Raw genomic sequence first — 25,430 nt, 5'->3', positions numbered from 1 at the left:
AAAAATTTTTTTAACAATGTCCAGCAAAGCATGTTTGCCACTTTATTCCTTTCCAAATTTGTAGCACACCATTCAGTTTTAAAACGTATCAAAGTGATAGCTTTTCTATCGCTTTTTAGTTCTAACATAACTCGCCGTTGCCCTGAGATGCGACCCGTTCCAGTAACATTTTCCACAGCCCTGTTATAAAGACAGCAAATAACACAGTTGGTATAGTAAATTGCCGTTTAAACGATCAACTGAAAACGCAACGCTTACCTCGCAGACATAAAACGATGGATACAAGTTTAGAGTTTCCTTTCTGATAACAGATATGTGAATCGGTATACCATTGGTGGTGATTCTTTTCTCCTTGCAATATGGCGTTAATTTACCTTAAAATGAAAAGTGAATTAGTGACGCTTTACAAATGTGACATTGCATTCAACGCATACGTAATGTCCAACTTCTTGCTTTTTGATCGTTCAGATAGGAATCGTGAGACTGCGGTGCCGGTGTTGCTAGTGGTATTCTGGTCATTTCACTCATTTCATTTTGGGTCACGTACAAGAATTCGTTGCCATTGCATCGTATGCATCGACTGAATGCGTTTGCCTCGGTTACCGTTAAGTTAAAGTAGCTGAGCACCTCTTGCAATTGATCATGTCGCTGATCATTTGCAACGTTGTAACAATGTCCGGGTGGTAGAAATTTTGAGCACTAGGAGCGACAACAGATTGAGTCAATGATCGCAAATATTTGCGTCGGCCCGTGGTCACTTACCCGAACATAGAAATTTCCCCGTGTGAGAAAGTAACGATTTTCTCTTTGAGCAACTTGAATGTAATGATCGATATTGTCGTTTGAAGTTAACGAAATGGCATCAATACCGACTTTCCGTAACGCCCTTGATAAGCCACCCAGCATTATATCACAGATGAATTTCACGTTGGTTACTCTATCGATAAACCGGACATTGCGTGAACAGCAGAAGAAAAAGTGATCACAAAAGTCTTACCCAACACTATTTGGATTAGGACCAACCGCTTGTACTACTGTGGTTGCAGCTCTTTTTTGAGAATTTGCACTCAGCACCGATTTCTTAAGTACGATTCGACTGCTCTTTCTTTCCGTCAGAAAGGTATTGATGAATTCATTGAAATCGATTTCGATTCGATTGAATTCTCTTTCGATCACATCATGGATTTCGATCAAACAATATGCGTCCAGGGCTGGTAATGTTCAAATGAAGTCTTTGAGTTTAACGAAGAAAATTCTCTTTTCGTCGGACTTACCAGCATATGTCAATTGATCCTGGCGTAGCGGTCGCTTTTCCCAGTTTGAAAATTGATTTGATTTATCCAACTTTCGGCCTAGACAAAGTTGCACCAAATTGTTCAATGACGTGCCGCCAGTTTCTTCTGAAACTATTTTCAAATCGATTAGAGAACTGCGGTGCAATCAATCGCATAACGCAATGTCCTTACGTTCGTAGGGAAACTTAAATTGTGACATCGAATGGAGTCTGTGCCACAATTCTTGCAAGTCTAAATACGAAGTTAGTGCCAACGAAGACAAGTTTAGACCAGGAATGAGCTTTTGAAACATCGCCAAATCGTTGGTCGGCGAAAATCCTATTTAGAATGGGAAATGTTTTCACGTATAGCCAATCGGTATAAGCAAACAACACGTACCTAACTTCAGAATTTCCATGTTATTAAAAATCTGTCGACCCAATTGATTCCAATCATCGTTGTTGATATCTAGCTGTATAACATCGACCAAAAACACCTGTTGCCTAGTCGCCTAATAGGACAACAAAATTTCAGTTTCGCTGTCAAGTCGACTGATGCGTCTAATTTTCTTTTCTTTTTCAATTACCAATTGAATCAATGCAACTTCGTTGGTGGAAAAAAATGTGGGCTTCCATTCTGCATCGAATGCCACCATATTTTCACGGGTCAACGTTCGTAACATTGCGAAGAACTTGGTGCGAGTGTCAACAAGATGAAGCTGTGACGATTCCAGTGATAGCAAATGAATTGATTCAGCTGTTTCGTTTGCATGAGTCATTGATGAATCGATTTCCGAGTCTGCACTGTCTGACAGTGTTCTTTCACCGTTTTGATTTTTACTACGGAGGAACAATCAGCGAATAGTTCTCAGCGATTTGATTTTGAATCTTGGACTCACCTCTGTTCAATGTAATCGTTTACCAAAGTTGGCAGATTTTCTGCCGGTATTCGGAAGTGTCTATAACGATAAAATGTCGTTGACATGGACCAAATAAATTTAGTTAACAATAAATCACCTTGCCCAGAAAGCCCCCTCTGCATAGTCACCGTAATTCGTACATGAGTCGATCAACTCCATTTGCAACGAAAGAGAGTCCACCGGTACGGTCTCTTTCACCATTTCTTCCCAGGAATCTTTGTCTGTGCCGATAAAATATTGGATGAGACATCAACGAAATTGGAGAAATTTCAGAATTTACTTAGGCTTTTCTCGCCGTATTTTTTATGCATCAGAAATTGCAGAGCACCATAGTTTTTCGATCTTATCACATTCGGAATTGTATCATTGGGAAGGGAGTACAATTTTGCCAATCTTATAATCAATTTTGTTAACGGTTTCGATTGCAGTTTATTGAATTTGACATCGGGATAGTTGTACTTGCTGCAGAACACGAAAATAAAATTGATGAAAATTGATAGCAGGGTCGAATAAGGTCGGAGCATCTGCTTACAGAATAATGTTGCTGCAATTGTGTGACACACTGGACGATTTATTTAAAAACGAGTCAAGCAGTTGTACTAACGGTTTTCGCAAATGAACCGCTTTAACGAGATATTCTTCAGCAATTGATATTTTATCTTGCAATATCAACGGTAACACTAATTCGTACAGCGTAAATTCATGGAATAGTTCCAATTCGTATGCCAATTGACTTGCCTGAAAAAGAGAAGGAAAATTCACGATACTTATTTCCACGCCACTAGCTCGTTACACCAAAGAGAGCCCCTACAGGCCCCTACTTTTCCTACGAGCATTCTCAAGAACAATCAAAAATATTGAGGATTTGAAAAAATTCGCAAGAATTTCGAGAATTTCATGAAAAATTGAAAATAAATTTCACGAAAATAGGCTGGCCAGATGAACAAACATTTTTCGAGGGAAAAAAACCTATGAAAATAGTGTGACTAGTGTGACACGATTCTTTTATTTTGTATGGAACTGAGTTCAATGATTTCGAGAAGACAATATTGACATTTCTTATTCTCCGTCTAGCTAGGGTACAGAGTCCATTTTTAGGAATTAAATTCTTCCAGCTCCTAAAAATTCTTAAATTTTTAAACGAAATTAGTTGGTTGGAATCAAAAACATTAAAAAGACTGAGAAAGTCATAAAAAGGACATGGGTATTTCGATGAGCGATCTTAGGAGTCCATGTATTGTGAAAATCTCTTGCAAACTTTAAGAACTTTCTAAGAATTTAATTCCCTTAAAATAAACCTTGATATATACCTCTTTGTAATGGTGTTCCCGAATCAGTTCCCGGATTTTATCAACGAACAAATGACGACTGCTCATCAAATCGAACGTTACAACGGCAATTTTGTATAAATTTGGCTGGCTTTGCTTCTTGATAAAATTGAAAGCCACCATTCGTAAATTATCGTCGACAAATTGATCTGACCGAATATCATTTGTTTGCTTGAAATTGTAAAGGTCTTCCAGTACTGAAAAAGAAATGAAATTGTTTTTCTCTTTTAAAGACCCGCATAGACATCCGTAAAGCCCGTCTGCTGTTTTCCTAGATTTTCAGATCAAAGTAAAATTTACTTATCTATACTAGAGCCCAGTCCTCTCCTTCCTAGAAAGCTGACGGGATTAATGGATGTCCCCCAATTAATAAATAAATTTAGGTCGAAAACTCATATCGATCTAAACCAATCAGCGCTTCACTCCCAATTTACATAATAATAATGGCTAATAATGTGAAACAATGTGAATGAAACAAATTATTTTGTTTCATGCGAACGTCATTCTTATCGCTAATTGTGGTATTTCGACCTATAAAATGGATTCGTACCCTCTCAATTCTTTTATTTACAAGTCGATTTTTCAAGAATGCAGGTTGCAAATCTTATCGTATATCATATTTCATACCTCCTAGGCATAGTCAAGCTGGTTTCTTGTGGTGCAAGAATCAGCAATGGATATCTCATAGACATTGAACAGGCTCCGTACATGGCTAGAGTTGGAAATGGTTATGGTAAATGTGGAGGATCGATTGTGAGTAGTCAGTTCATTCTCACGGCTGGACATTGTGAGTGTACTGTTGGTTCATTTGAAAATAGTTTGGATTAATTCTGTTCGTTCTCAGGTGTGAGTTTTGATTTCGAGCATTCAACTCCGAAAGTGATAGATCCAGAAATGTTCGACATACGTGTTGGATCAGCATACTCGGATGAAGGTGGCGAGCTATATAATGTCGAAGCTGTATATGCTAAATTTGAGAATGGCGGCAATGACAACGACATCGGAATGCTCAAACTGAAAAAACCAATTTCTTTAGATGGTTCCACCAAAAAAACCATTAAATTGCCTCGCACCACTTCATATTATCCAAAAGACGATACAGACGTTTATATTCAAGGTTTTGGAACTAATCCGAACAATCCTGACACCTACCAAATGTCTAGAGCAAATTCGCACACTATAACTACAGATCAGTGCAATAATGAACTGAAAGGTGAAGCCGGAGTAACTAAGGAGAGGCAAATTTGCGCTAAAGGAGACAATGATGAATCAGGACCGTGTGCAGTAAGTTTTGCTTTGAAAATTCAAGAGTTCTAACTGACAGCCTTCTAGGGTGATTCTGGAAGTCCTTTGGTCACCAGAGATCGTAACCCCACTCAAATTGGAGTGGATTCCAGAGGTCCAGGCGGTTCTAGGGAAGACTGTAAAAATCAAGGAGGCGGTCAACCGTCCGTTTTTACTAGCGTTTCTGGAAACCTAGATTGGATAAAAGGTGTCATGAATGGATCAGTTAAGCCAAATTCTCCAGGATCTACTGCTGAAAATCCTTCAGGTCCTGAAACTAAATCCGAAACAGAAGCAAAAGATTGCCATAAAAATTCGAAACCCACACCTAAGCCGACGTGCCATACCCACAGTGACTAAGATTTAATTTCATTTTAAATTTTGCTTTCGAGTTTGGAAAATTTAACCAATTACATTACGTGTTGCCTGACCTTTAGTTTTTTCGACTACTTGACACTATAGAGTGAAGAAATTCCTAGCCACATTGCTTCACCCATCTGAGTTCCCCACTGTATAGACCTTGTTTTGCTTGAACTAGGAATAACAGTTCCGTTTTTTCACCAATCAGCGGAAAAGGTAGTTTTTTTTAGACTTTCTATGTTGCCGATAGAATTTGTGTGAATTTATCATGTCAGTTATTAAGAAGGTGCTAAAAATTCCATTCAATATTTCTCGTGAACAATTAGGTTCAGTCAAATCATAATAGCTCCCGTAAGATTTTAAAAAAATATCCAAAAATGTCATTTAATGGTGGACTTACTTGCATACGCTAAACTATTTGATTTTGACAAATTACTGTTGCAATTCGCATACAACTTTAAGGAGTATAAAAATGGATTTGAACAATTGGCGAAAAATGAGAAAAGCTTATGCGTCAAAGTTGGACCACGTTTGTCTGCAATTAAGTAAAAAAAAATATTTTCGCTGAACACATAATACGAAACCATCAGTCCGGTGGTATTAGGTGTACGTACAGCTTTTCCATGTTGTTTCGATTTGTTGAAACCAGCTTTTCACTTCTGGCTCTAAGGTAGCATCAAATTTGTGACCATTTAAGCCAGCATTTTCGGTTATATCAGGTAATACAGTAATCTTCATATTTTCACATGTCTTTTTAATGCTTGCCATGGAATATCCTTCGTCCTTGAACATTTACGAATGATTCAATAAAAAAAAATATTTCAAAATTTTTTGATAACTACGAGCATACCTCATCGCTGTCTTCATAGCCGCCTGGCACAGCATTTTGATATTTCGATGATGACATAACAATAAGATACTGAAACGATTAAAGAAGTATTAGCATGGATTTCACTATTTAGATATTAGATCAGAATCTGTGGTAAGAGAGAAAAAACATATATTTATTTTACCGACATTTACAATAAATGTTAGCCTAATAGACTCGGAATACTTGTCTAACTTCATGAATTAAAGTACGGTTAATTTTGGCTAGTAAGTTTAGGGAAAAAAAAATTAATCAATCGAGTGAATGTGATAATGCAGAATTTTGACTGAATAATCCAAAATTATTTTAACAATTGTATCAGATAGCAACTTAGAATATTTTTACTCAATTCATTAATAGATCCAACAGTTTAAATTGAACTATTTTTAAATGTGCCATGTTTCACAAGTTTCCCCACATTTTCCAGAATTTTCTCAAATTTCCCCAAATAAAAAAATGGGAAAATTGGTGGAAATCTACAAAAATGATTTTCCAAAAATAGTCATCGATTTGTTATGCTTTTTTTCGGTGTAAAATAACAACTGAAGGGACAGATAATCTCGAAACTCGAATGTAAAATACGAATTCGGAATAAGAAATAAGAATTCGAGAACTTTGGAAGCAACGATTTTCTCCTGGAAAAGTATGTTTGTTAAAATTGGCTCACTACATCATAAGCAACTACTCTTGGAGTGAGGGTAAGTCGCCTTAATCAGCCGTAGAATAAATAAAAAGATTCTGTGCAATTGAGTAAATTTTCACAATTTTCTATTTTTTTATTCAAAGGGTACAACTGAACTGAAGACCGAGTATTATGTCAACACTGTGAATTTACTAGTGTTCTAGAGTTCTTTTTAAATTTGATGGCTTTAGTTTTGGCTCGTCAAGTATAACAGATATAGATTCGGTTCTAAACGGAAAATTATACAGTTTTACGAGTTCATGCATCACAAGAAGCAATACATCTAGTCAAAAACATTCTAATTTTCAGGTCTAGCAAGTTCCACAGGCCACGCCACGGCCTAGATTTTTAGGGTGGATTTTATAGACATGCATTTGACTTTTCGTGCTGGAAAATGCAGTTTCACACTTGGATACATGTATTCTTCTAGCGTTGAGTACGTCCTAAATGCAGGTTCGTACGGGACTACCGTCACAGCGATCTGCTGCGTTCTCAATAGGTTTAAGATGAGCGTTGATTGTTTCTCATCTAAAGGAGAAATGGCATAAAAATAAATCGAAGAAGTTTTTCTATCGAAAGCGTTTAATTAGAGAATGTTCCCAGTACATGCATCAACCGTCTGCTTTCACTTTCAAACACACCGGAAGCAGCTGATTCACATCAATAAACAGATTGAAATCATTGCTACTCTCAAGCAAAACAACAAAGCTGTGAGATCTCAATTTTTCGACTGTTTCATTCTAAATAAAGTGTTTTTCTTTTTCTTCTTGCCCTAAAATGTTAAATACGCAAAAACCACTAACATTTGAAGATAGAATCACACGTCTGAGATGCATTTCATACTTTTAATTAATATGCTCGCTCACATATAGCTAATTATTGCGTGTAAATCGGCCTGGCCTGGCGGACTATCATTAATAGTGTCGCTTATCAATAACGGTAATGTGAACACTTCTAGGAAATTGTTGTTGTTATTATTGTTATTTACCTATCGTTTTGTTTATGCTTTCAATGCTCAGCTGCTGTCCAATGTAGCACACAATAATGCTGACACTTGACAAAAGATGCGAAATACAAAACCCATTTTTGCAATATACATAAATGATCTGGTTACTTACTTGCAGCACAATCAAAAGGCAAACTTTGCTCTTCTAAAATTATTGTGTCAGCGAGTGTAAACGGAATTTACAATTTGATATTTCAGTAAACACGAACTGACATGACACATAAATATCGAACTAGCTCTGATCTATCAACATCCCATAAAATCATTTTAGATGGTCTAATTGTATACGGTTTATGTTTATTTTTGAGAATCAAAGTAAATTAACCATTTGTTTTAGGTCAACAACCCACGAACACTTACTGTGGTCAATCAGAAAAATAAATTTTTAATTATTTGATATTTTTGCGACTTTCAGTTTGGTCAGTCGATTGTGAAACATCTTACCAAGTTAATTTTATGTTTTGTACTCGATTAGGTTATTTGATTCGTTATAGAGTAGAATAAAAAAAATATTTTCATGGATTTTTTTTTGACAACTTCTTGCATGGGTATGAAGGGTATGAACAGCTCACATCACTAAAACCCATCACATCCATCTAAAATGAACCAACCAAACAAATCTGTTCACTTGCTAAGAAAAACCAAGGTAGTTGTGTCGGCAGGTAATGCGATTCAGACGCAAGGCCCACATTAGTTTGATTCTAATGGCACTATTTTTTGAAAATGGTTGACTATGATCTATTTGTATTTCACAAAATATTGCAAAGCTGTAAGCTTTGGGGAGCTCACGCAAATCAGAATTTTGTTAGATACGCGTCAACACACGACTTCTGGAGATTAACAATAAAAAAAATCATCGTCACGGCGACAAGAGTCGTCACAGGAGGTGAATTTTTGTATGAAATCCGCCATTTTATCATCAACTGTGATGTGTCACCCGCGTATCTTTATCTACATGACCTCCCCAAAGTTTACAGAGTGGAAAATATTGTGCTCCTCACAAAATAGATGGCTCAGGTTCCTAAGCTTTGTGTTTTTAAAGAGGCGCACATTTCTAAGCAATTTTGTTTTGTATTTAACGAAAGCAAGAGATGGAGTTTGTATCGAACTTTCGTGCCACCGCACATCTGATTCGGTTTGTATGGCATTACTTCCGCCTATATATCTAACACACACACACACACACACCCACCCACATCAAAACTGCAAAAGTTTAGAATGCTAATATAAGAAATGAATGTACATACCAGATACAGCCGATTCTATAAAATCGGTCAATTTATCTCGAACGCATTCATTATTTTCGTCAAATAATATGAAAATGAGTGCATTAGAATCCTTTTTTTAAATTGCTATGTCCTCCGAGGTGAATTCTGTTTTGTGTGTGCGGTGTGTGCACATCTAATAAAATGGCGATCTACGTGACCTCCCCAGCAGGCGCGCCGAGTACAGTATTGCGACTGTTGCCATTGCAACATACGGCGAAACGCGAATAAGAAATAAAAATTTTACTGAGATTTCTTAGTTCCTAGATCTCGACCTTGATTGCTACTTTGCTACACAGAAATCTCGAAAATCTGCGAAAATGATTTTACTGCTCGAGAGTATATTACAGTAGAGCCTATGCATGAGAGCTATTACACAAGTCCGAAGATCTTATAGAGTAAATTGCGTCAGATATAGAAGTGGAAGGTGCGAAATGCCAGAATCAACATTGTTGGAGTCACTTAAGACTTAAGATGGAAGCTAGATTAGACAAATATGTCAGACCTTCTGAGAGAAAGTTCGAGCTGCTCCAAAATTTTTTAGGGAAGTATTTAAACAGATAATCCTAAAATGATAAATTGTTATCCCAAAAAATAATTTTGATCAAATTATGTCCCAAATTTTTTTCTATCCTGAAAAAAGGATTTTGATATCCCGACAATTGATATTCCACATTTTTTTTGATTTCCTTGAAAGATAAATTCGATGTCCTAGAAATAGAATTTCTCCTTTTATGAATATGAATGTAAAGCTGTTATCTTAAACCTTATGAAATCTATTCTTATACAAACGATAACGCAGCTGAGGGGTTCTGCTCGACCCTAATAGAATTTCTCCTTTTACGAATAATAACGTTCGCCCCAAAGGAATATTGCACAGACGTTTCGACAACTTCGGACTTCCTGAAGAGACGACGAGTTCCTGTAGCAACGACGATTAGTCATCGTTACTTCAGCAAGTCGTCGCTTCTAACCATTTTGTAAATGGAATATTCCTTTTACAAAATATGAAAGAAGTGTAGAAACTACGAGAAATACCGGTGACCTACCCTTGATTTCCACTTACGCCGTTTACGCTACGTTTGCTCTCCGTTTACTCTTTAAACAATAAAAAAGAGGCGTGGTTTGGCTCAACGGATGCAAAACGGCATAAGTGGAAATTAAGCATTACCGACTAGTCGTCGTTTCATCAGGATCCCATAGTTTCTTCGGTACGTCATTGATACTCATGTTGTCGAAACTTCAGTGCAATCTAGGGAATTTGTCTGTTTACGAAGAGTAATGTACATCCTTTTCGGATGACCGACTCGTGAGTTAGACCCCTTGGTGTGAAACAGGCACAGGGCGGCAAGCAGTTTTTGCTTGTAGGTCGGCCACATTTCAACATATTTCGTCTGTTTTGGCTTTATTAGATAGGTATTGACCGTACCAATCAGGGAAAAAAAAGTTTTTGAAATTATGTTCTCCGGAGCGTGAGCTAGGTCTCTTGGAGTGAGCTCTTATCTGGCTACTAGGCCGTACAGTGAACGTGGAGTATTTTGTCAATATCTCGAGTAAATTTTGACCGAATTTCATGATTTTTTTTGTTTGAAAGGTATTAACGAATGTAAAGCGTCGGAAAATTTCCGGTCTCCTAACAAAATGGCTGCCGGTGGCCATATTGGATTTTAATAAAAGTGATATATATTGGGAAAAATGGTACTTAGAGTGTTTCTGTTAACATGGAAATAATTTGTTATGTGTGTGGGGTGTTTCAGGCATTCCATATATGGACATCTATATATATCTATATTCACCTATATTGAGCTATATACAGGCATATAGAGCTATATAATAGCATATTCATCTGTGAAATGTTTATTTATATAGGTAAATATAGCGGTATATAGCTGCTTAAATAGGAATTTATGAAAGTTGACTTCGTACGGGGCTGTTTATATTGCCTCCGGCAATTTATTTGTATATGCTGACATGGCAAAGAAAGATAATGTAAGTGATTTTAAAGGGCGAATAGCTTTTCAGTAGAGAATGAAGTAAAAGAAATGAAGAGTTTCACAGTAAAGGCTTTTGATACGAATAGGTGTTTCGTACGGGTCGGCGTTAGCTATGTTCTTTTTTAGGATATAAAAATTATTTTTTAGGACTACCATTCTACCATCCGTACAGGATATTAAAAATATTTTTTGAGGATATCAAAATCAATTTTTGACGCTATCGTATAATTCCATGTGGAGACATATTTTGCGCAAAATTTGCACTAACGCACTAGTTAGGGAAATTGCTGTTTTGTAATTTAATTGCTTCCCTGCTCTTAAAGCAATTAGTTTAGATTGCAACATACGACCAAAACAAAAGTCGGCGCGCCTGCTCCCCAGCAGTCTATAGCCTTGGATGTTAAGCACATTTTCCTCTGGGACTGTTCACTTATTTAACTAAAATGAATTCGAAATAATGAACGGAGTGAACTGTTCATACGGTTTTCATTCATTCGCTCTATGCTGTAAGTCATTTTGCATTTTTATTGTCAGTCAACGATTGAATTGGATTTACCGCAAGAATATCAACTTAGAATGTTATTATAAAAACATTTTAACTGCAATTCTGGTGATATTTATTTGTTCTTCTGATGTAAACGCGTCCCATAAACCACAGCAGAACAAGTGCGACACAAATCCAGCCAAAATGCAAAATAAAGAAGGTTCGTACATTGACGCATCATAGCTCGTATATATCATATAATGTGGTTGACAATGTTTGTTTCGTAAAAATTCGTAACTTTTGTTTGTTTGGCTTTTTCTTACAATTAGATCGATCACCATCACCATCTAGAGCTGTCGATCGCTCAAGTCGTTCTAGATCACGCAGTTCAGTCGAATCGAATGCGCATTCTTCACCGAGAAAGTCACGGTCAAGAAGCCGATCCACATCACATTCTGCACACGACAGAAGTTCGAAAAGTAGAAGTAAGTCTGTTGAGTCGGAGACACCTCTAAACTCATCTAGAGAGAAATCACAGTCACCAAGCTCCCCAAAAAGTCGATCGCGTTCAAGAAGTGGTAGCCACCAGCCCGATGTTGTTGAAAATGGAAATTGTAAAGAAAACTCGGATCCGAAAAGTCGCAGTTCCAGTCCAGATAAACAAGCTGAGAAAGAACGAAGTCGGAGTCGCAGTCGAAGCATAGTTTCAGTTGGAAAGAGAGGTGGATCCGTTGGAAGCAATCACTCAAATCGAAGTCGAAGTGGTTCACGAAGAAGTCGGAGTGGATCACGACGTAGCCGAAGTGGATCACGACGTAGTCGAAGTGGATCACGACGTAGTCGAAGTGGATCACGACGTAGTCGAAGTGGTTCCCGGCGTAGTCGAAGCGGATCTCGTAGTCGAAGCGGTTCCAGAAGAAGCCGAAGTGGCAGTAGATCACGGAGTCGAAGTGGTTCACGAAGAAGTCGTAGCGGATCGCAAAGAAGCCGTAGTGGATCACGACGTAGTCGAAGTGGATCACGAAGAAGTCGTAGTGGATCAAGACGAAGTCGAAGTGGATCAAGACGAAGTCGAAGTGGAAGCAGATCGCGCAGTCGAAGCGGTTCACGAAGAAGTCGAAGTGGTTCACGGAGAAGTCGAAGCGGTTCGCGAAAAAGTCGTAGTGGATCAAGAAGAAGTCGAAGTGGATCTCGGAGTCGTAGCGGCTCGAGAAGAAGTGGCAGTAGATCGCGCAGTCGAAGTGGATCCCGGAGAAGTCGAAGTGGTTCTCGGAGAAGTCGTAGCAGATCCCGTAGTCGAAGTGGATCTCGCAACCGTAGCCGATCAAAAAGTCGAAGCTCACGCAGTCGATCCCTATCGCCAGGTCATAAGAAAGGCCGCGCTAGAATATTAAGTGACTCTGAGAACGAAGGTATAAATTCCGGGCGACAGACTTGGGTGCTTTCGTTACTAAGAATTTTTTTCCACTTTTAATAGGAGATCAGGTTGTAGCGAAAAAACGCGCAAAAATTACAGACACCGACAACGAAGGCGACGACGATGAATTAAATCAAACTTCTGGAACACAAGGGGATGAGAATAATGATAGACCAGAAAGAGACGGAGAAAGTTCTGACGAGGGTATTCAAAACGATGGGAACAAAGAATCGTGAGTGATTTTGAAACCTTTCTCTGGTCGTTTTTGCTAATTTCTGTTTCTCTTTCGTTATTTTAGGAACGATTTTCAGTCTGATTTTGAGGCAATGTTGTCCAGAAAACGCGAAGAAAAGACGAAAAGACGTAAACGTCGCGACATAGACATTATTAACGACAATGATGATATCATTGATCAGCTAATCCAAAATATGCGTCAGGCAGCTGAGGAAGACCGTGAATTGAATCAATTGAATAAGCCGGCAACAAAGAAAATTTCTATGCTTAAATCGGTTATGTCGCAGCTCATCAAAAAGGATCTGCAACTGGCTTTCTTAGAACACAACATATTGAATGTCCTTACCGATTGGTTAGCTCCACTACCCAACAAAAGTCTGCCGTGCCTGCAAATTCGAGAACAGATTTTGAAGCTGTTGTCCGATGTACGTAACACGCAAATTATGTGCTATTACTCCGATGATTTACCAGTTTTTTTTTACAGTTTCCAACTATCGACAAATCATACTTGAAGCAATCGGGCATTGGTAAGGCCGTTATGTATTTGTATAAACATCCAAGAGAAACGAAACTGAATCGGGACCGTGCTGGTCGATTGATTTCCGAATGGGCAAGACCAATATTCAATCTGAGCGCTGACCTTCGGGCTATGTCACGCGAAGAACGATTGCAGCGTGATTTGGAGCAAATGCCGAAGAAACGAAAAAGCAGTCCAGAACCTAATAGTAGCGGAAAGAAAAGAAAAGAACTGCCCGTCTTTAATGAAGGCGAAAAGTACGTTAGAATTTTCCATTTTTTGATTTTTCAGATCAAATTTTCATTTCATTTTCTCTTAGATTACTACGACCTGGCGATAAGGGATGGGTTAGTCGGGCTCGAGTGCCGTTACCATCAAACAAAGATTACGTCGTTCGACCGAAATCAACCAGTGATGTGGACATGAGTCGAGTAAGTATTTTCAATTATGACGAAAATATGTTTTGTGGGCGTCGGCGATGTGTTGTTGATTGATCGATCAATTTTATTTCTCTGTTACGATTAGATTACCAAAAAGAAACCGAATCGGTACGAGAAACATTTAAAGAAATTCATTGACGCTAAACGACTTAAGGGTTCACGTCGTGCCGTCGATATATCGATCGAAGGCCGTAAAATGGCTCTTTGAATCATTCAACGAAACACCAGAATTTTAAAGGCGAACGTACAGTGAAATCATACAAAGCCTTTGAATTTAGTTATTGTTGGAACTTTCATTGTCGCGATAATAAAATCAATAAATAAATGTAAGTTGATGAAGAAACTGAAGTTTGTCTTGGCACAGGATTCTCTGCTAAGTTTTTCGGTTTACTGAAGGCATCCTATAAATTCTACTTCCTTCTTCATGTCATGAAATGGTTAGCAGTGTGGTCGAATTTTCAACGTTTTCTTTTGCTGAAAATCAATTTACAAGTTCCACAGCTTTTATGGACAACTAACTATATATCTTACACTATTCGTAGGAGTGTAATGTTTTGTGGATGCAAATGTGGTCGATGCCCACTTTGAATGTCGATTATTTTACCTTCATCTCGAAAATTTTATGGTGATGTGTCGTCTCATTTTTAGGATCTGTTTTCGTCGACAGAGATTTTGTATGAAACACTCTCTTATCGCCATAGGAAGCAGAAGGTTCATCAGTATGTTCAAAAATGAGAGAAAATCTAAATTCTCAGCTGTACGTCCTTTTCAGATCAAAAGCCATAGAAATGGATTCAATTCGAGACTCGTTTGGAATATCTGAACATTTCTGACAAAAACTGGATCTTCCTTCATTTCAGCGCCAGCAAACTGGATTCTATTTAAACAAAAACCCGGCTGAATTCAATTCAATTTTAAACTAACTCTTTATCGACCAAATGACTTATACAATGTACTGGACAGTGATATACACACTTCACTTCCTCTTTTTCTTTTGAACTGGTCCACCCATCTCGTCTAACTGTTGTTTCAATTCATTTAAATTACCGTCTGGAACATACCGAAGTTCATCTTGTTCCTTTGTATGTTCAACCACTGTGATCGACACACCTTCGGGCAGTGATGCCTGAGCCAATCTCAGTAGAACTGGATAAACAGGTGCCATAATATCCACTATCTGAAAGAACACTAGGTGTAAACACACGGCGATACTATTTTGGTGGGCAAACTCACTTGAATGTTTCGCTCGTACACAGTCAATTTGTATTCGCTTTCGGTAAGTGCACTTTGGGGTTTGTATCGTAGCACTTGAAATGTTTCCGCAGGAACAGCCCATCCATTCGACACATCCAAATCCATTGCTTTGGCCACACTGGTTAGGTATCTTTGATAGCTTTCCAGCACTGGAAAGTCGTATCCCTTGATTTGGATATTCAATAGCCCATAGATGGGATACTTCGGCTTTAGGAGCTACATTGAAAGAGATTTCTTACAATCGTCAGTGTTGTTGTTATTATGACAATGTCGGACACATCTTTACCTCTAAATAATTGGGCTCGTATACACTGTACGATCTGTAGAGCCCATTTCCGTAACTCTTAGCTAGATTGCAAAGTTTAGGTAAAGATTTTCTCAACATGTTTAACTGCTGCCTTTTCCTTCATAGGGAAATGTTTTGAATGACATAGAGTGAGTTGATTTTAGGTTAATTTTCCTATTTTTTGACAATCGGTGACAGAAGCATTGAGTCACAGCCAACCTACAAATACCCGGTGGCTTCATCTAATGCGTTGTTTAGATTGATTTCTTCGGAAGGACGTCGAAGGCTCGATTAATGATTCCTACACTTACTGTCAATGACATAAGAGCGGGGAAGTACAAATCAAATCCTTTTTTAACCTAAAACGCAAGCATCAAATCTTCAAAAAAAAAATGTTTCGAGAAAGGAAAAATTCCGGTATTCACATTATAATATTAGGTAACTACCTGGTACATCCTGGAAATAAAAGATCTTTCGTTAATCGTTTGGCGTACAATGACGCATCTTTCCATGGAGATGACTCGAGAGTTGACATGGTGGCGCTGATGCTAATCCGCCATTAAACCCTAAGGGTGAAAGTGTGACGCAAGCAAATGTTTCTACTTACAAAATAACTGATATCGCTGAGGGTGACGCATTTTGCGCTTGAATGCAAAAGTTCTATCAACAAAAAATTGACCCCAAAAATTTAAGAAAGACAATTTTTGAAAGAAATTGCGTCATGAATTCCAAAGTAACGGATTTTATATGATTTCCTTAGTTGGCAATAAAAAACCTTTGTTGGCAGGTAGAGTAGGGGTGCTCTACAATCTTTTTCAGTGCTTCATTCTTTACCTATAACTTCACTCATTTCACTGTCCACAAAAGACAATTAAAAATTGCAACAACCCCTATACATTCTACAAACAAGGTGCAACGTGCACAGAAAATAAATTTTGTTTACCCTCAAAATGTTCAAATTTGGCTTCCAACAAAAAGACGAAGATCTGAATGAATTTGGAGGAAATTACGTAAACGGTATGATCAATTACTTTACACAACGTACTACCATTTACAGCAAAATTTCAAATCAATTATGCTTAGACTATGATCATGACGAGAATTCGGATAACGAGGGCATGCCATGCAAAGACTTCGAGGAAATTCAACCAAAATCGACGCAAATCCACCGGCCGATTTTAAGCAATATAATCTACGGAAGTATGACTTTCGGTGCTGAAATCGAAGTGCGGCACGTTCGAATGAATGCTGAGGAAGAACAATTGCTTGGTATCACCGGCGACCATTCCGATTTAATTCCTGGAGTGTATGAAGGTATAGTAAGGGTAGTTTTTCACGGAATATCAATTGAACGAGATTTTTTGTCTGTTATGTATTCAGGCGGTGGTAAAATATGGGAATGCACACAGGACTTAGGTGACTACTTCATGAGACCGACGAATGCAGAAGATTCATTGTATAAACTAAGCTCCGGCAAACATGTTCTAGACTTGGGATGTGGGGCGGGTTTATTAGGTATTTTGGCTTTAAAGGCAGGTGCTTTCGTACACTTTAGTGATTATGTGAGTAGTTAGGACTTGCTGATGTATTTCTCCTATATGCAAAGGGGCATTCATTTTCCTTCTATTAGAATTCCAGCATATTATCAACGCTGACCATTGAGAATGTTTTGTTGAATTTCCGTGACACCAAGTTGGAAACACTGCAACGTTGCAAATTTTATGCAGGCGATTGGTCGAAGTACGTCGAGGCCACCAAAGATGACATCAAATACGATTTGATTTTGACCAGCGAAACCATTTACAATGCCAACAATTACGGGAAACTTTTAAATGTTTTCAAAACTAAGCTGAAAGACGATGGAATGGCATTGGTGGCGGCCAAAACCTATTACTTTGGTGTTGGTGGAGGTTGTCGAGACTTTGAGAGACTTGTCAAAGATGACGGTAGCCTACAGTCAGAAGTTGTTTTTGTTGTAAGCGAAAATGTGCCGAGAGAAATCCTAAAAGTGAAACTAGTTAATAAATCATTGCTGTGAGAATGTCGAGGATGATGTTTTATTTGAAATACTTCCAAAAAAACATTTTTCATTTTAAATTTAAATTTTTTATATCCGGCTCCGTTAGAGATCGAGCTGTCAAGTACTTAGAGTAATTATACCTAGAGAGGAAATTTCGAACAAAATTACGTAAAATATGTGGTCCCAACATGAAATGCGAAATGTTTATTGGTATATGTGTTTGCCCTCTTAATTAAGAGGGTAAATTGAACTATTAAAGGCGAAATAGCGTCATCGCATACATGTATTGGTGTAAAATTATACGAAATGTGTATCTTATACAAACTGACGTTGGGACCACATTTCGTCGTACAAATTTCCTCTCTAATTTCCTAATTACTCTCAGGTCGAGTAAGGAATGCAAAAATTTTAAAAATCAATTTTGTCTCACACGAAGTACTTTTTTGGTTAGTGGAAATCAAGCCTTACTTGACCTAATATTTGTGTAATTTAGGTTTTAAAAAAATCACCAACGACATAATCCGCGCCGAAACGTTCAAACTCTTTGTGAAAAGCACCATGCTACTTTTACCAGTGACTATCAATGGACAGTGCATTACTATAGCTAACCATAAATTGAATTAAAATATTCGCGAGAAACAGACCCAAAGGCACAGTCAACGGAATCCTTAAACTTAGAATGTGATTGTTTTGACAGTTTTTTGAAGAAAAAAAATCACTTTGACACTACAAAGTTTTACGTTTTTACTTTGAGGCGAGTTTGCTATAGCCGTAATTTCCGATATAATTCGACGAGATGGAAAGAAAATGTCTAACAATACGAATCCTGTCCTCTCTCTTAAAATCTCGCTCTCGAAAGTTTGAAAATAATCTATTTGCACAGAGGGCTAAACAAACAACGACACAATAAAGCGATTCCTAACATTTACCCTCATTGTAAACCATATCTTCTCCAACACTATGAAGAAAGTTGCCCGATTTGTCAAGACAATTTACTCTATCCTTCACCTACATAAGAATTTAACGTTCGCTTTGCAGCAATAAATTCCACATAGAATTGCTGTTATCAACATTAGGACTCTTGTATAACCGAGGAAAAAACTACCTCGAAAAACACTGTACATAACTTTGTGCTGAGTCACGCTGAGCCAATGACTTTGACTATACGCGTACTTGTACAGTGATCTTTCTCTCTGCACTCTCCGGAGCAGTTTTTCCCTCGGATATAAGATAACTTCCATAAATTAACGGAAATAGGTGAACACCGAAGCTTTGATGATATCACGGTCAAGGAAAAGTGAATCTATTGCAGTAGAGGTGAGCGGGCTACCCGAAGTTTCAAAATTAAATTATTTTTTCGCGTTTTCTAAATATTTTCGAAGTTAGCGCGTTTCAATATCTTTCGGGTTAACGGGTTTCAGTATCTGTCGGGTTTCGGGTCATCGGGTCTCAAAAATTTAATTCAGGTCGGGAAGGGTTTCAGTATCTGTCGGGTTTCGGGTTCTCGGGTTTTGGAAAATCGATTCGGGTTGAGCGCGTGTCGGGTCGGGCTTTGAAAAAACCTCGGCCCGCTCACCTCTTCATTGCAGCTATTGGGTCCACTGTAGCCATTGAATTGCTGTGACAATTTTTATGATTTTTTTACTTAAGGGTAATCCACGACTTTTCTTTCTTTAGGCGTCATTCCAAAAAGAAAAAAACCAAAACAACCAAAGCAATTCCAAAAAGACGCCCGCTTTTTCTTTAAAATTGTATCAGAATGGATTGTCATTCATTGAAGAAAAAAAATAAACGAATGTCAGGAACGCTCTGCAAGAACGGCACAAAAAACGATTTTTTTTAACGGTCGAAAAGTCTCTTATTTTGGTCCCCGCAGTGGTATTTTACCAACATAAAAAACTAAATTTATATGTAAAATTCTGACTACTGCGTCGAGTATGCCCTTATTATAAATCCGTTCTCGTGCCTGTTTTGGAGTGCGTTGATGTCAGTTATAAAGGTTATAAACAACACCTCCCCATGAAAACTAAACTGCGCCGATGCTAAAGGAACAATCAAAGACCGTTGAAAATACCCATTTTGTCGTTTAAAATACGGTTCAAAAAGACGCTGTTGTCGGTATGATTGACAAATTCATCTTTGATGTTTGATAAGTCTAACCCGTCAACTCCGGGATCCTAATTGTGACAATAAAATGGTAACAACAATAATTTAAATTTTGAGTCAAAAACGTTTATTTTGAGTGAAGTATGGAGCAATGGATACACCGAGGCTAACTTTTACAATTAACAAAAAAAATAATAATTTTGTTTACCTCCCACTGTTATTCGTGTGACTTGAAATGAAGACGATGCAATGATGTAAAATAATAATAAAAAAAAAACTTAACGGGATGCTGATGCAATGAAATTGCCAAGAAAAATGATTCGGACATGTTCCGGTGAAATTAATTAGAATTAATGTTGCAGATGGACCTGATGATGAATCTTACGTTATATCTTACAAACAACATTCGATTTGTTAATTTCTAGTTCACGTTCACTGGAACTCCTTTCCTTAATCCATCTCGATTCGATGCTCATATCTTATGTGGAAATCAATGAGTAGATCATTCTGTCGATCGAACATGGAAACAAATCAATTCAACGTCAGTTCACCAACACATATTAAGAACAGTGCAGAAAGAGTGGCTTACCCATAAAGATAGTAGAAAAACGATAAGAGATAAACAGCCAATTTTATCCATCCCTCCCTTTGACATGTTGACAGTGTGTCTGCATTCATGATGCTTGTTGGATCATACAGACCTGGTCCGCTCATGACTGGTCGATTTTTGTATCGCCAAACGTGATAAGCAATCAACGGCACATTCAGCATCAACGAAAACCATTCTCCAGCGAACAAAAAGAACAAATTGAACAACAAATGTAAGGCGTACTCGGGCAGAACCAGCTATAAATACAAGGCCAACACCCCAATTAAAAATAGAATCTCAGGTTGAAATTCCGCATAATCCATTCAGCTTACCGGATTTAGGCTGTTACACTGATCGATAGGATTTTTGTAATCGGTTTTCAATTCATCGAAAGCGATCACATGAAATATGGAAAAAAAGATGAGGAAAGCGTCCGCAATCAATGCTATGATGTATGACACTGCCGGAAAGTTAAATGCCATCTTTTTTGATAATAATGTTCCGTTGATTCTATCGCGATTTGTTACATTACGTCCGTATTTACGTACTGAGAAGTGTCGTTCAGTGCAATACCGAAATGTGACCTGTGTTATTCAAGGAACGCAAAAGAAGATATCTTCTTTTTGCATTAGTAATGATGCACTTCAAATTTCTCGCTGATTGCACTACACTTTTGACAGATTTAACCGATGGCAATACTAAAGCCCAGCCGAAAATTCACACAATTTGAAACGTATGATTTCAAGCATTCCCGCCAGAAAATAAATGAACATGAGTGACATTAGTATAGTGGTGATTCACAATAAACGTTACGGAATGGGGTCGGACGAAAAAAACATCTTCCACAAAAACTGCGTAGGGGTTTGAAAATTCCAACTTTTTTTTTGCTTGCTTGACTTATGAACGATCCTTCGCGTATCAAAATACTTAGATCAAAAAAATATTTATACTTCTGTAACAAAACCAGCAGTAACTTGTTGTTCACAGTTTATGCGTTAAAAAGGTCAGAAGACGCTCAACGTCTACACATGGTTGAACAATTCAACAGTCTCATGAACGATTATTGAACTATTGTCTGATATTCAGTAGGTATAGGCATGTTCCAAGGCCATACGAATTGTCAAATTTCATCCATGGGGACATAACCTCATCAATATTTGTATGAAAACCGAGCTCTGTGGATGAAATCATGTTCGTTTAGCCAGTCAAATTTCGTGTTTACAGTTACTTGGAACAAAACTATACGAAAATTTGAGGTTAATCTGAAACTTGACCACCAGGATTGAATGAAAGTAGGTGAACCAAAAAAATTTGCATCCATGGGACCCTTTTTTTGATCTTGGTCAAACTGGGTCGAGCTATTTCAAGGTTTTTAATCGAAATATAAAAATAAGTGATGATCCCTGCTGAATGTGGTTCTACATAGCTATACTCTACACACAGAGTAGAATAGAAGTAAAATAGAAGTGACTTCTAGCAATAATTAGTTATAAGAAGCTCCAGGTGGTATAAGCTATCAGTCAATTATCTAAATCTACAAAAAACTTCAATCTTTTGGTAGATTTTTAAAATCATTAGGTCATGACGTACAGGTTCTAACACCCGTACTTACAATTTATAGGTACGAATTATCGCTATGTGTCATAAATACAATCTTTCTAATAGTTGTACTTGTACTGGTGTTTCAAAGAGCCAAAGTTCCACTTTTCAATTACTTCTTTTTTAATGTAAATTTTTTTATGATTTTCCATAGACGGTATATAACAAGGTTAATTACGTAGACTGAAAATGTTGATGTTCAAGAAGGATTCTATAACCCAACGTTCTATTATTTCACTTGTACTGTTCAATAAAATTTGCAGGTTCAACCCCTCAACTCCTTTCGGCGTAAGTAGTTCGTATTTGAAATGCAAATTCGCTCGAGAAACGCAGATTTGATGAGCAAATCGAGATTGTCAGTTGTGTTGAGTAGAATGATTTTGACACAACCTTTTCTTGTCTGCGATACTCAATGGTTTCTGAGTGCGTTGATATTTATTACTATACTGCAAACAATGTTCGTCTAAGGTAAAAATCCAATAAGTGGAGGTCATTTTAGAGAGGATTTCAGACAGTACCTCTGCATCTTTAGACTATGGTGCAGGGTATTGCCTACGATGGGCATGTTGTTCTCTTATCCTTCACACAATTTTTAGTTGAATCGAGTAAGATTGTTGGCGCAATCCATAACAGCTCAACAAAGAAATTAATTTTCATGTAAAATTTTTCTTTTTATTTACTTGAACAGATCTGGGTCTGTTGATGGTAATCGTACAAAAAACGGTTCTTATTTACAATTCTAAAATTATTTTGAATTTGCTGGACGGAATGTTTTGTGCTTAATGAATTTGGAAAAAAACGACTCACGAATCTCAATTTATGAACTTAATTCGATTGGAGTCAGTGCATGAGTCACCTCTCCCATTAAAAATTTCAATTTTGTTTATCGGTTGACTAAATGTTCGCTAATTTAAAAGAATGACCTTAGAGGTGAATTGTTTCTGGAATCTAATCTTACACTCGTCCACTTTCGTGGATAGGAGAGAATCAGCTCATGAACGACCCCTTTCAAAAGTTTCACGATTTTGTTACAAAAAATGTCAATTCGTCGTCAGTCACAAATGAGATTCACTTAACTATACTCATCAAAAAAAACATTTAGACCTACCTAATGGTGACTGATGTCATAAAACTATGGACGGAATGTAAATTACAGCACGGTTTTCACGGTGTCGCACAGAAAACCTCTTAAACATTACACGACAAAACTTACAGTTTTTAAAATATCTTTTGAAGAACTACAGCTATGGACACTGCTAGTAGAGCGACCGTTGAGACCAAGAATTTCGTACTTCCACTCTGTAATTTAAGAGAATTTTTGTTAGTTCGATTGCCTGATTCAATCCTAATTTGTCCACTCACGATGATGTAGTAATTGCAGCGATCTCCCTGGCAACATTCCGAACATGTCCAGTCCTCATACCAAATGTGTGTACAGTATCTCATGTAACGATTTCGAATTTTGGTGCACATTTGCTTTGTCGAACATCTTTTGGAAACGTAGTACTGCTTTAACGCACCTTGTGAAAAGTAAGGCTGACTACCCCACCGAATTTCGGATAAGCATACATCTTCGCCTTGCTCGCAAGTTTTTATTGTGTTTAGGCATTTCTCGGCATTGTCGGTTTGATTGGAGCAAACGTAACATTCAAGCGCCGAACCTGAAAGATGTCATACAAGGTGAGCAAAATTTGTCCACTCAATGCAGTATAAATATGGGATTAGTCGATTAATTGAATGGAAATGGTTGTCCGTTTATACGCTGGATCGATACTTACATGTGCTCCACAGCAATGAAACAACGAAGAAGTATAAAATGTAGTTTGGCGTTGCCATTTTCGTCAAAAATTAAATTAAAATTGTTAAAAGTATACAAAATGTTGTTGGAATGAATGCAATGTGTCAAAAACGTCAACGCCCTGAAACTTCGCTTTTTTTGCGGTTTTGGCTATGTATGTCCCAGCGCAAAAGTCTGTACAGTTACATTATGCAGGCAGGCTGGTAATAAAGTACTTGCATAATTGACAGTGTATATGCACTGAAGGTAATGCATACCATCAGCGGATCAGTGGAGTTACGAATCCCGACGTTCAGGTGATACCATTTTTGTAATTATCACATTTTCGTGTGAATAATGTGGTTGCATCTGCTAAGAATCGAATTTGCATCACTAACTGCAACTTGATGCAAACGAATTTGATATTTGTGCAATATATCCAAGGTTCTAAAAGAACAGGTTAAGACACTTCTGAGTTGTACACGAAGGCGCTGAAGCACAAATTTTGACAATTTAGACATGTTCTGTTAAACACACTCATTACAGATGGTGTGAAATGTCAACTTAATAAAAATATTGTTTTTTCTTCAAGTTTTCTTTTCGTCCAATCTTTAATGTCTTAACCTGTTTTTTCAGAACCTTGTCGTTACGACACATTTGCATAATTGAAGGTAATGCAAACTTTACACACAAAAAATACGGGACCCTTTCCAGTGAATTTCCTATGATCGCAATGCACAAAACATGTTGTAACGTATGTGTGACAATACTCATCACTTCACTGTAAATTAGGGTAACATGTGTTTTTGTGTTTTTTTACCTTATATAGTTAAGGCTGATGGTGGGTGGTCAATGATAAGTCTGTGTGGTTTATTCAAACTATATAAACACTAAATGTAGTATAAACATTAAACACTCAGCGAAACAGAAAAATTATGGATCCAAACTTTCAGGTAAATTTATTTTCGTACTTGCGTAATTTATAAGTTAACCTATAAGTTGAAAATTACAAGGAACCTACCAGGCAGAACTACTTGTATGAAGATGTGAGTTATAATTTCCAACTTAAATTATAATGCTGTATATATAAATTACATTTTCATGTCACTAATGTTGCTTCACCTGATTCGTTTGTAAATGCAATCATAACTCACCGCTAGATGCAACTTGACGGAAACGAATTTAATATGAGTGCAATATGACAGATGTAAATGTAAAAAAAATTATCTGGACTGTACCACAGATAGGTGATCGAGACCAGTGGAATTGTTAATTGAACTAAGGAGGTCTGAATACGTTACCACAGCATCCGCCGACCTGATCGGTTCACTTTCATTTTCGTATATTCGAGTATGTTACATCTCCACACAGACGTTACTGGGACGAACGTGGGTGTGTTCCATACAGTGTTTAAGGAGAGCGATTTTTGACCACTTTGTTTAAACTGGTCTCGGGGTCACACGTCAAAATGAGAGAAATCGCATACAAATTTAAACTGGGCTCACCTCTCAATTTCTTTTTTCATTGATGAATATTTGACAGCTGACCCCGAGACCATTTAAATTTAACTGGTTTTAGCTCTCCTTAAACACTGTATATTCAGGACACGACTTATCCAACGCACTATGTCACCATTCGTGTACAGTACCTGTGTTGTATAACGACAGACTAAAGCAGCAAAAGCATTTTTCATGCAGTTTTTTTTTAGTAGAATAAGTAGTTAGTTA

At 37.5% G+C, this 25,430-nt stretch overlaps 7 protein-coding genes across 11 annotated transcripts; 3 read left to right on the top strand and 4 right to left on the bottom strand.

The window, feature by feature from the left end:
* Positions 1 to 5: 5 nt before the first annotated feature.
* LOC119068096 (exonuclease mut-7 homolog) lies at positions 6 to 8,315 on the bottom strand. Its single transcript, XM_037171519.1, has 18 exons — positions 8,166 to 8,315; positions 6,016 to 6,084; positions 5,780 to 5,948; positions 5,566 to 5,700; positions 3,504 to 3,718; positions 2,726 to 2,931; positions 2,474 to 2,655; positions 2,291 to 2,414; positions 2,173 to 2,232; positions 1,861 to 2,113; positions 1,674 to 1,785; positions 1,467 to 1,613; positions 1,275 to 1,406; positions 998 to 1,211; positions 763 to 937; positions 435 to 699; positions 259 to 374; positions 6 to 180 (listed from the first exon to the last, which is right to left on the bottom strand). Exons 2-18 carry the CDS (start codon positions 6,070 to 6,072, stop codon positions 106 to 108), a joined length of 2,637 nt encoding a protein of 878 aa, XP_037027414.1. The 5' UTR covers positions 6,073 to 6,084; positions 8,166 to 8,315; the 3' UTR covers positions 6 to 105.
* LOC119068100 (hypodermin-B-like) lies at positions 4,083 to 5,269 on the top strand. Its single transcript, XM_037171524.1, has 3 exons — positions 4,083 to 4,308; positions 4,366 to 4,805; positions 4,854 to 5,269. The coding sequence occupies exons 1-3, from the start codon at positions 4,110 to 4,112 to the stop codon at positions 5,163 to 5,165; spliced, it is 951 nt and encodes a 316-aa protein (XP_037027419.1). The 5' UTR covers positions 4,083 to 4,109; the 3' UTR covers positions 5,166 to 5,269.
* A 3,170-nt stretch (positions 8,316 to 11,485) lies between the features above and the next one.
* On the top strand, positions 11,486 to 14,421 carry LOC119068108 (protein IWS1 homolog). 5 transcript variants are annotated; one of them, XM_037171552.1, is made up of 8 exons: positions 11,486 to 11,684; positions 11,794 to 12,254; positions 12,378 to 12,876; positions 12,942 to 13,113; positions 13,180 to 13,540; positions 13,600 to 13,889; positions 13,952 to 14,063; positions 14,158 to 14,421. In XM_037171552.1, exons 1-8 carry the CDS (start codon positions 11,669 to 11,671, stop codon positions 14,278 to 14,280), a joined length of 2,034 nt encoding a protein of 677 aa, XP_037027447.1. In that variant the 5' UTR covers positions 11,486 to 11,668; the 3' UTR covers positions 14,281 to 14,421. The 5 variants fall into 5 exon arrangements, with proteins under 5 accessions (XP_037027447.1, XP_037027446.1, XP_037027448.1 ...); XM_037171551.1 differs by having other exon boundaries at positions 11,794 to 12,359; positions 12,468 to 12,876; XM_037171553.1 differs by having other exon boundaries at positions 11,794 to 12,392; positions 12,567 to 12,876.
* A 557-nt stretch (positions 14,422 to 14,978) lies between these two features.
* Positions 14,979 to 15,786, bottom strand: LOC119068110 (39S ribosomal protein L48, mitochondrial). Its single transcript, XM_037171556.1, has 3 exons — positions 15,613 to 15,786; positions 15,306 to 15,542; positions 14,979 to 15,249 (listed from the first exon to the last, which is right to left on the bottom strand). The coding sequence occupies exons 1-3, from the start codon at positions 15,709 to 15,711 to the stop codon at positions 15,049 to 15,051; spliced, it is 537 nt and encodes a 178-aa protein (XP_037027451.1). The 5' UTR covers positions 15,712 to 15,786; the 3' UTR covers positions 14,979 to 15,048.
* Positions 15,787 to 16,494: 708 nt separating this feature from the next.
* On the top strand, positions 16,495 to 17,657 carry LOC119068109 (histidine protein methyltransferase 1 homolog). The gene is made up of 4 exons (XM_037171555.1): positions 16,495 to 16,629; positions 16,696 to 16,926; positions 16,993 to 17,174; positions 17,243 to 17,657. Exons 1-4 carry the CDS (start codon positions 16,563 to 16,565, stop codon positions 17,648 to 17,650), a joined length of 888 nt encoding a protein of 295 aa, XP_037027450.1. The 5' UTR covers positions 16,495 to 16,562; the 3' UTR covers positions 17,651 to 17,657.
* Positions 17,658 to 19,846: 2,189 nt separating this feature from the next.
* Positions 19,847 to 21,008, bottom strand: LOC119068040 (protein cornichon). Its single transcript, XM_037171405.1, has 3 exons — positions 20,660 to 21,008; positions 20,328 to 20,584; positions 19,847 to 20,245 (listed from the first exon to the last, which is right to left on the bottom strand). The coding sequence occupies exons 1-3, from the start codon at positions 20,807 to 20,809 to the stop codon at positions 20,218 to 20,220; spliced, it is 435 nt and encodes a 144-aa protein (XP_037027300.1). The 5' UTR covers positions 20,810 to 21,008; the 3' UTR covers positions 19,847 to 20,217.
* Positions 21,009 to 22,568: 1,560 nt separating this feature from the next.
* LOC119068061 lies at positions 22,569 to 23,840 on the bottom strand. The gene is made up of 3 exons (XM_037171463.1): positions 23,705 to 23,840; positions 23,289 to 23,587; positions 22,569 to 23,225 (listed from the first exon to the last, which is right to left on the bottom strand). Exons 1-3 carry the CDS (start codon positions 23,760 to 23,762, stop codon positions 23,145 to 23,147), a joined length of 438 nt encoding a protein of 145 aa, XP_037027358.1. The 5' UTR covers positions 23,763 to 23,840; the 3' UTR covers positions 22,569 to 23,144.
* Positions 23,841 to 25,430: the final 1,590 nt, after the last annotated feature.

Source organism: Bradysia coprophila (genome assembly GCF_014529535.1).
Source record: "Bradysia coprophila strain Holo2 chromosome X unlocalized genomic scaffold, BU_Bcop_v1 contig_173, whole genome shotgun sequence".
Classification (NCBI taxonomy): domain Eukaryota; kingdom Metazoa; phylum Arthropoda; class Insecta; order Diptera; family Sciaridae; genus Bradysia; species Bradysia coprophila.
Note: the sequence above shows the minus strand (reverse complement) of the source record. Positions and strands in the feature narration are given on the sequence as shown.

What these genes read in the sequence shown, in the direction of transcription:
- LOC119068100 (XM_037171524.1), top strand. Translation starts at nt 4,110, where the DNA reads ATGCAGGTTGCAAATCTTATCGTATATCATATTTCATACCTCCTAGGC. An exon ending in CATTCTCACGGCTGGACATT is followed by an intron (nt 4,309 to 4,365) that starts GTGAGTGTACTG and finishes GTTCGTTCTCAG; the next exon opens with GTGTGAGTTTTGATTTCGAG. An exon ending in ATGAATCAGGACCGTGTGCA is followed by an intron (nt 4,806 to 4,853) that starts GTAAGTTTTGCT and finishes ACAGCCTTCTAG; the next exon opens with GGTGATTCTGGAAGTCCTTT.
- LOC119068096 (XM_037171519.1), bottom strand. Translation starts at nt 6,072, where the DNA reads ATGTCATCATCGAAATATCAAAATGCTGTGCCAGGCGGCTATGAAGAC. An exon ending in GGATCAATTGACATATGCTG is followed by an intron (nt 1,212 to 1,274) that starts GTAAGTCCGACG and finishes GAACATTACCAG; the next exon opens with CCCTGGACGCATATTGTTTG. An exon ending in AGCAAGAAGTTGGACATTAC is followed by an intron (nt 375 to 434) that starts GTATGCGTTGAA and finishes TTTCATTTTAAG; the next exon opens with GTAAATTAACGCCATATTGC.
- LOC119068108 (XM_037171549.1), top strand. An exon ending in AAGTGACTCTGAGAACGAAG is followed by an intron (nt 12,877 to 12,941) that starts GTATAAATTCCG and finishes CACTTTTAATAG; the next exon opens with GAGATCAGGTTGTAGCGAAA. An exon ending in GTCTTTAATGAAGGCGAAAA is followed by an intron (nt 13,890 to 13,951) that starts GTACGTTAGAAT and finishes ATTTTCTCTTAG; the next exon opens with ATTACTACGACCTGGCGATA.
- LOC119068110 (XM_037171556.1), bottom strand. Translation starts at nt 15,711, where the DNA reads ATGTTGAGAAAATCTTTACCTAAACTTTGCAATCTAGCTAAGAGTTAC. An exon ending in ACGAGCCCAATTATTTAGAG is followed by an intron (nt 15,543 to 15,612) that starts GTAAAGATGTGT and finishes CTTTCAATGTAG; the next exon opens with CTCCTAAAGCCGAAGTATCC. An exon ending in TGTACGAGCGAAACATTCAA is followed by an intron (nt 15,250 to 15,305) that starts GTGAGTTTGCCC and finishes GTGTTCTTTCAG; the next exon opens with ATAGTGGATATTATGGCACC.
- LOC119068109 (XM_037171555.1), top strand. Translation starts at nt 16,563, where the DNA reads ATGTTCAAATTTGGCTTCCAACAAAAAGACGAAGATCTGAATGAATTT. An exon ending in AATTCCTGGAGTGTATGAAG is followed by an intron (nt 16,927 to 16,992) that starts GTATAGTAAGGG and finishes TTATGTATTCAG; the next exon opens with GCGGTGGTAAAATATGGGAA. An exon ending in TCGTACACTTTAGTGATTAT is followed by an intron (nt 17,175 to 17,242) that starts GTGAGTAGTTAG and finishes TCCTTCTATTAG; the next exon opens with AATTCCAGCATATTATCAAC.
- LOC119068040 (XM_037171405.1), bottom strand. Translation starts at nt 20,809, where the DNA reads ATGGCATTTAACTTTCCGGCAGTGTCATACATCATAGCATTGATTGCG. An exon ending in AGTGTAACAGCCTAAATCCG is followed by an intron (nt 20,585 to 20,659) that starts GTAAGCTGAATG and finishes TTGTATTTATAG; the next exon opens with CTGGTTCTGCCCGAGTACGC. An exon ending in TTTTTCTACTATCTTTATGG is followed by an intron (nt 20,246 to 20,327) that starts GTAAGCCACTCT and finishes TTCGATCGACAG; the next exon opens with AATGATCTACTCATTGATTT.
- LOC119068061 (XM_037171463.1), bottom strand. Translation starts at nt 23,762, where the DNA reads ATGGCAACGCCAAACTACATTTTATACTTCTTCGTTGTTTCATTGCTG. An exon ending in TTCATTGCTGTGGAGCACAT is followed by an intron (nt 23,588 to 23,704) that starts GTAAGTATCGAT and finishes GACATCTTTCAG; the next exon opens with GTTCGGCGCTTGAATGTTAC. An exon ending in GCTGCAATTACTACATCATC is followed by an intron (nt 23,226 to 23,288) that starts GTGAGTGGACAA and finishes CTTAAATTACAG; the next exon opens with AGTGGAAGTACGAAATTCTT.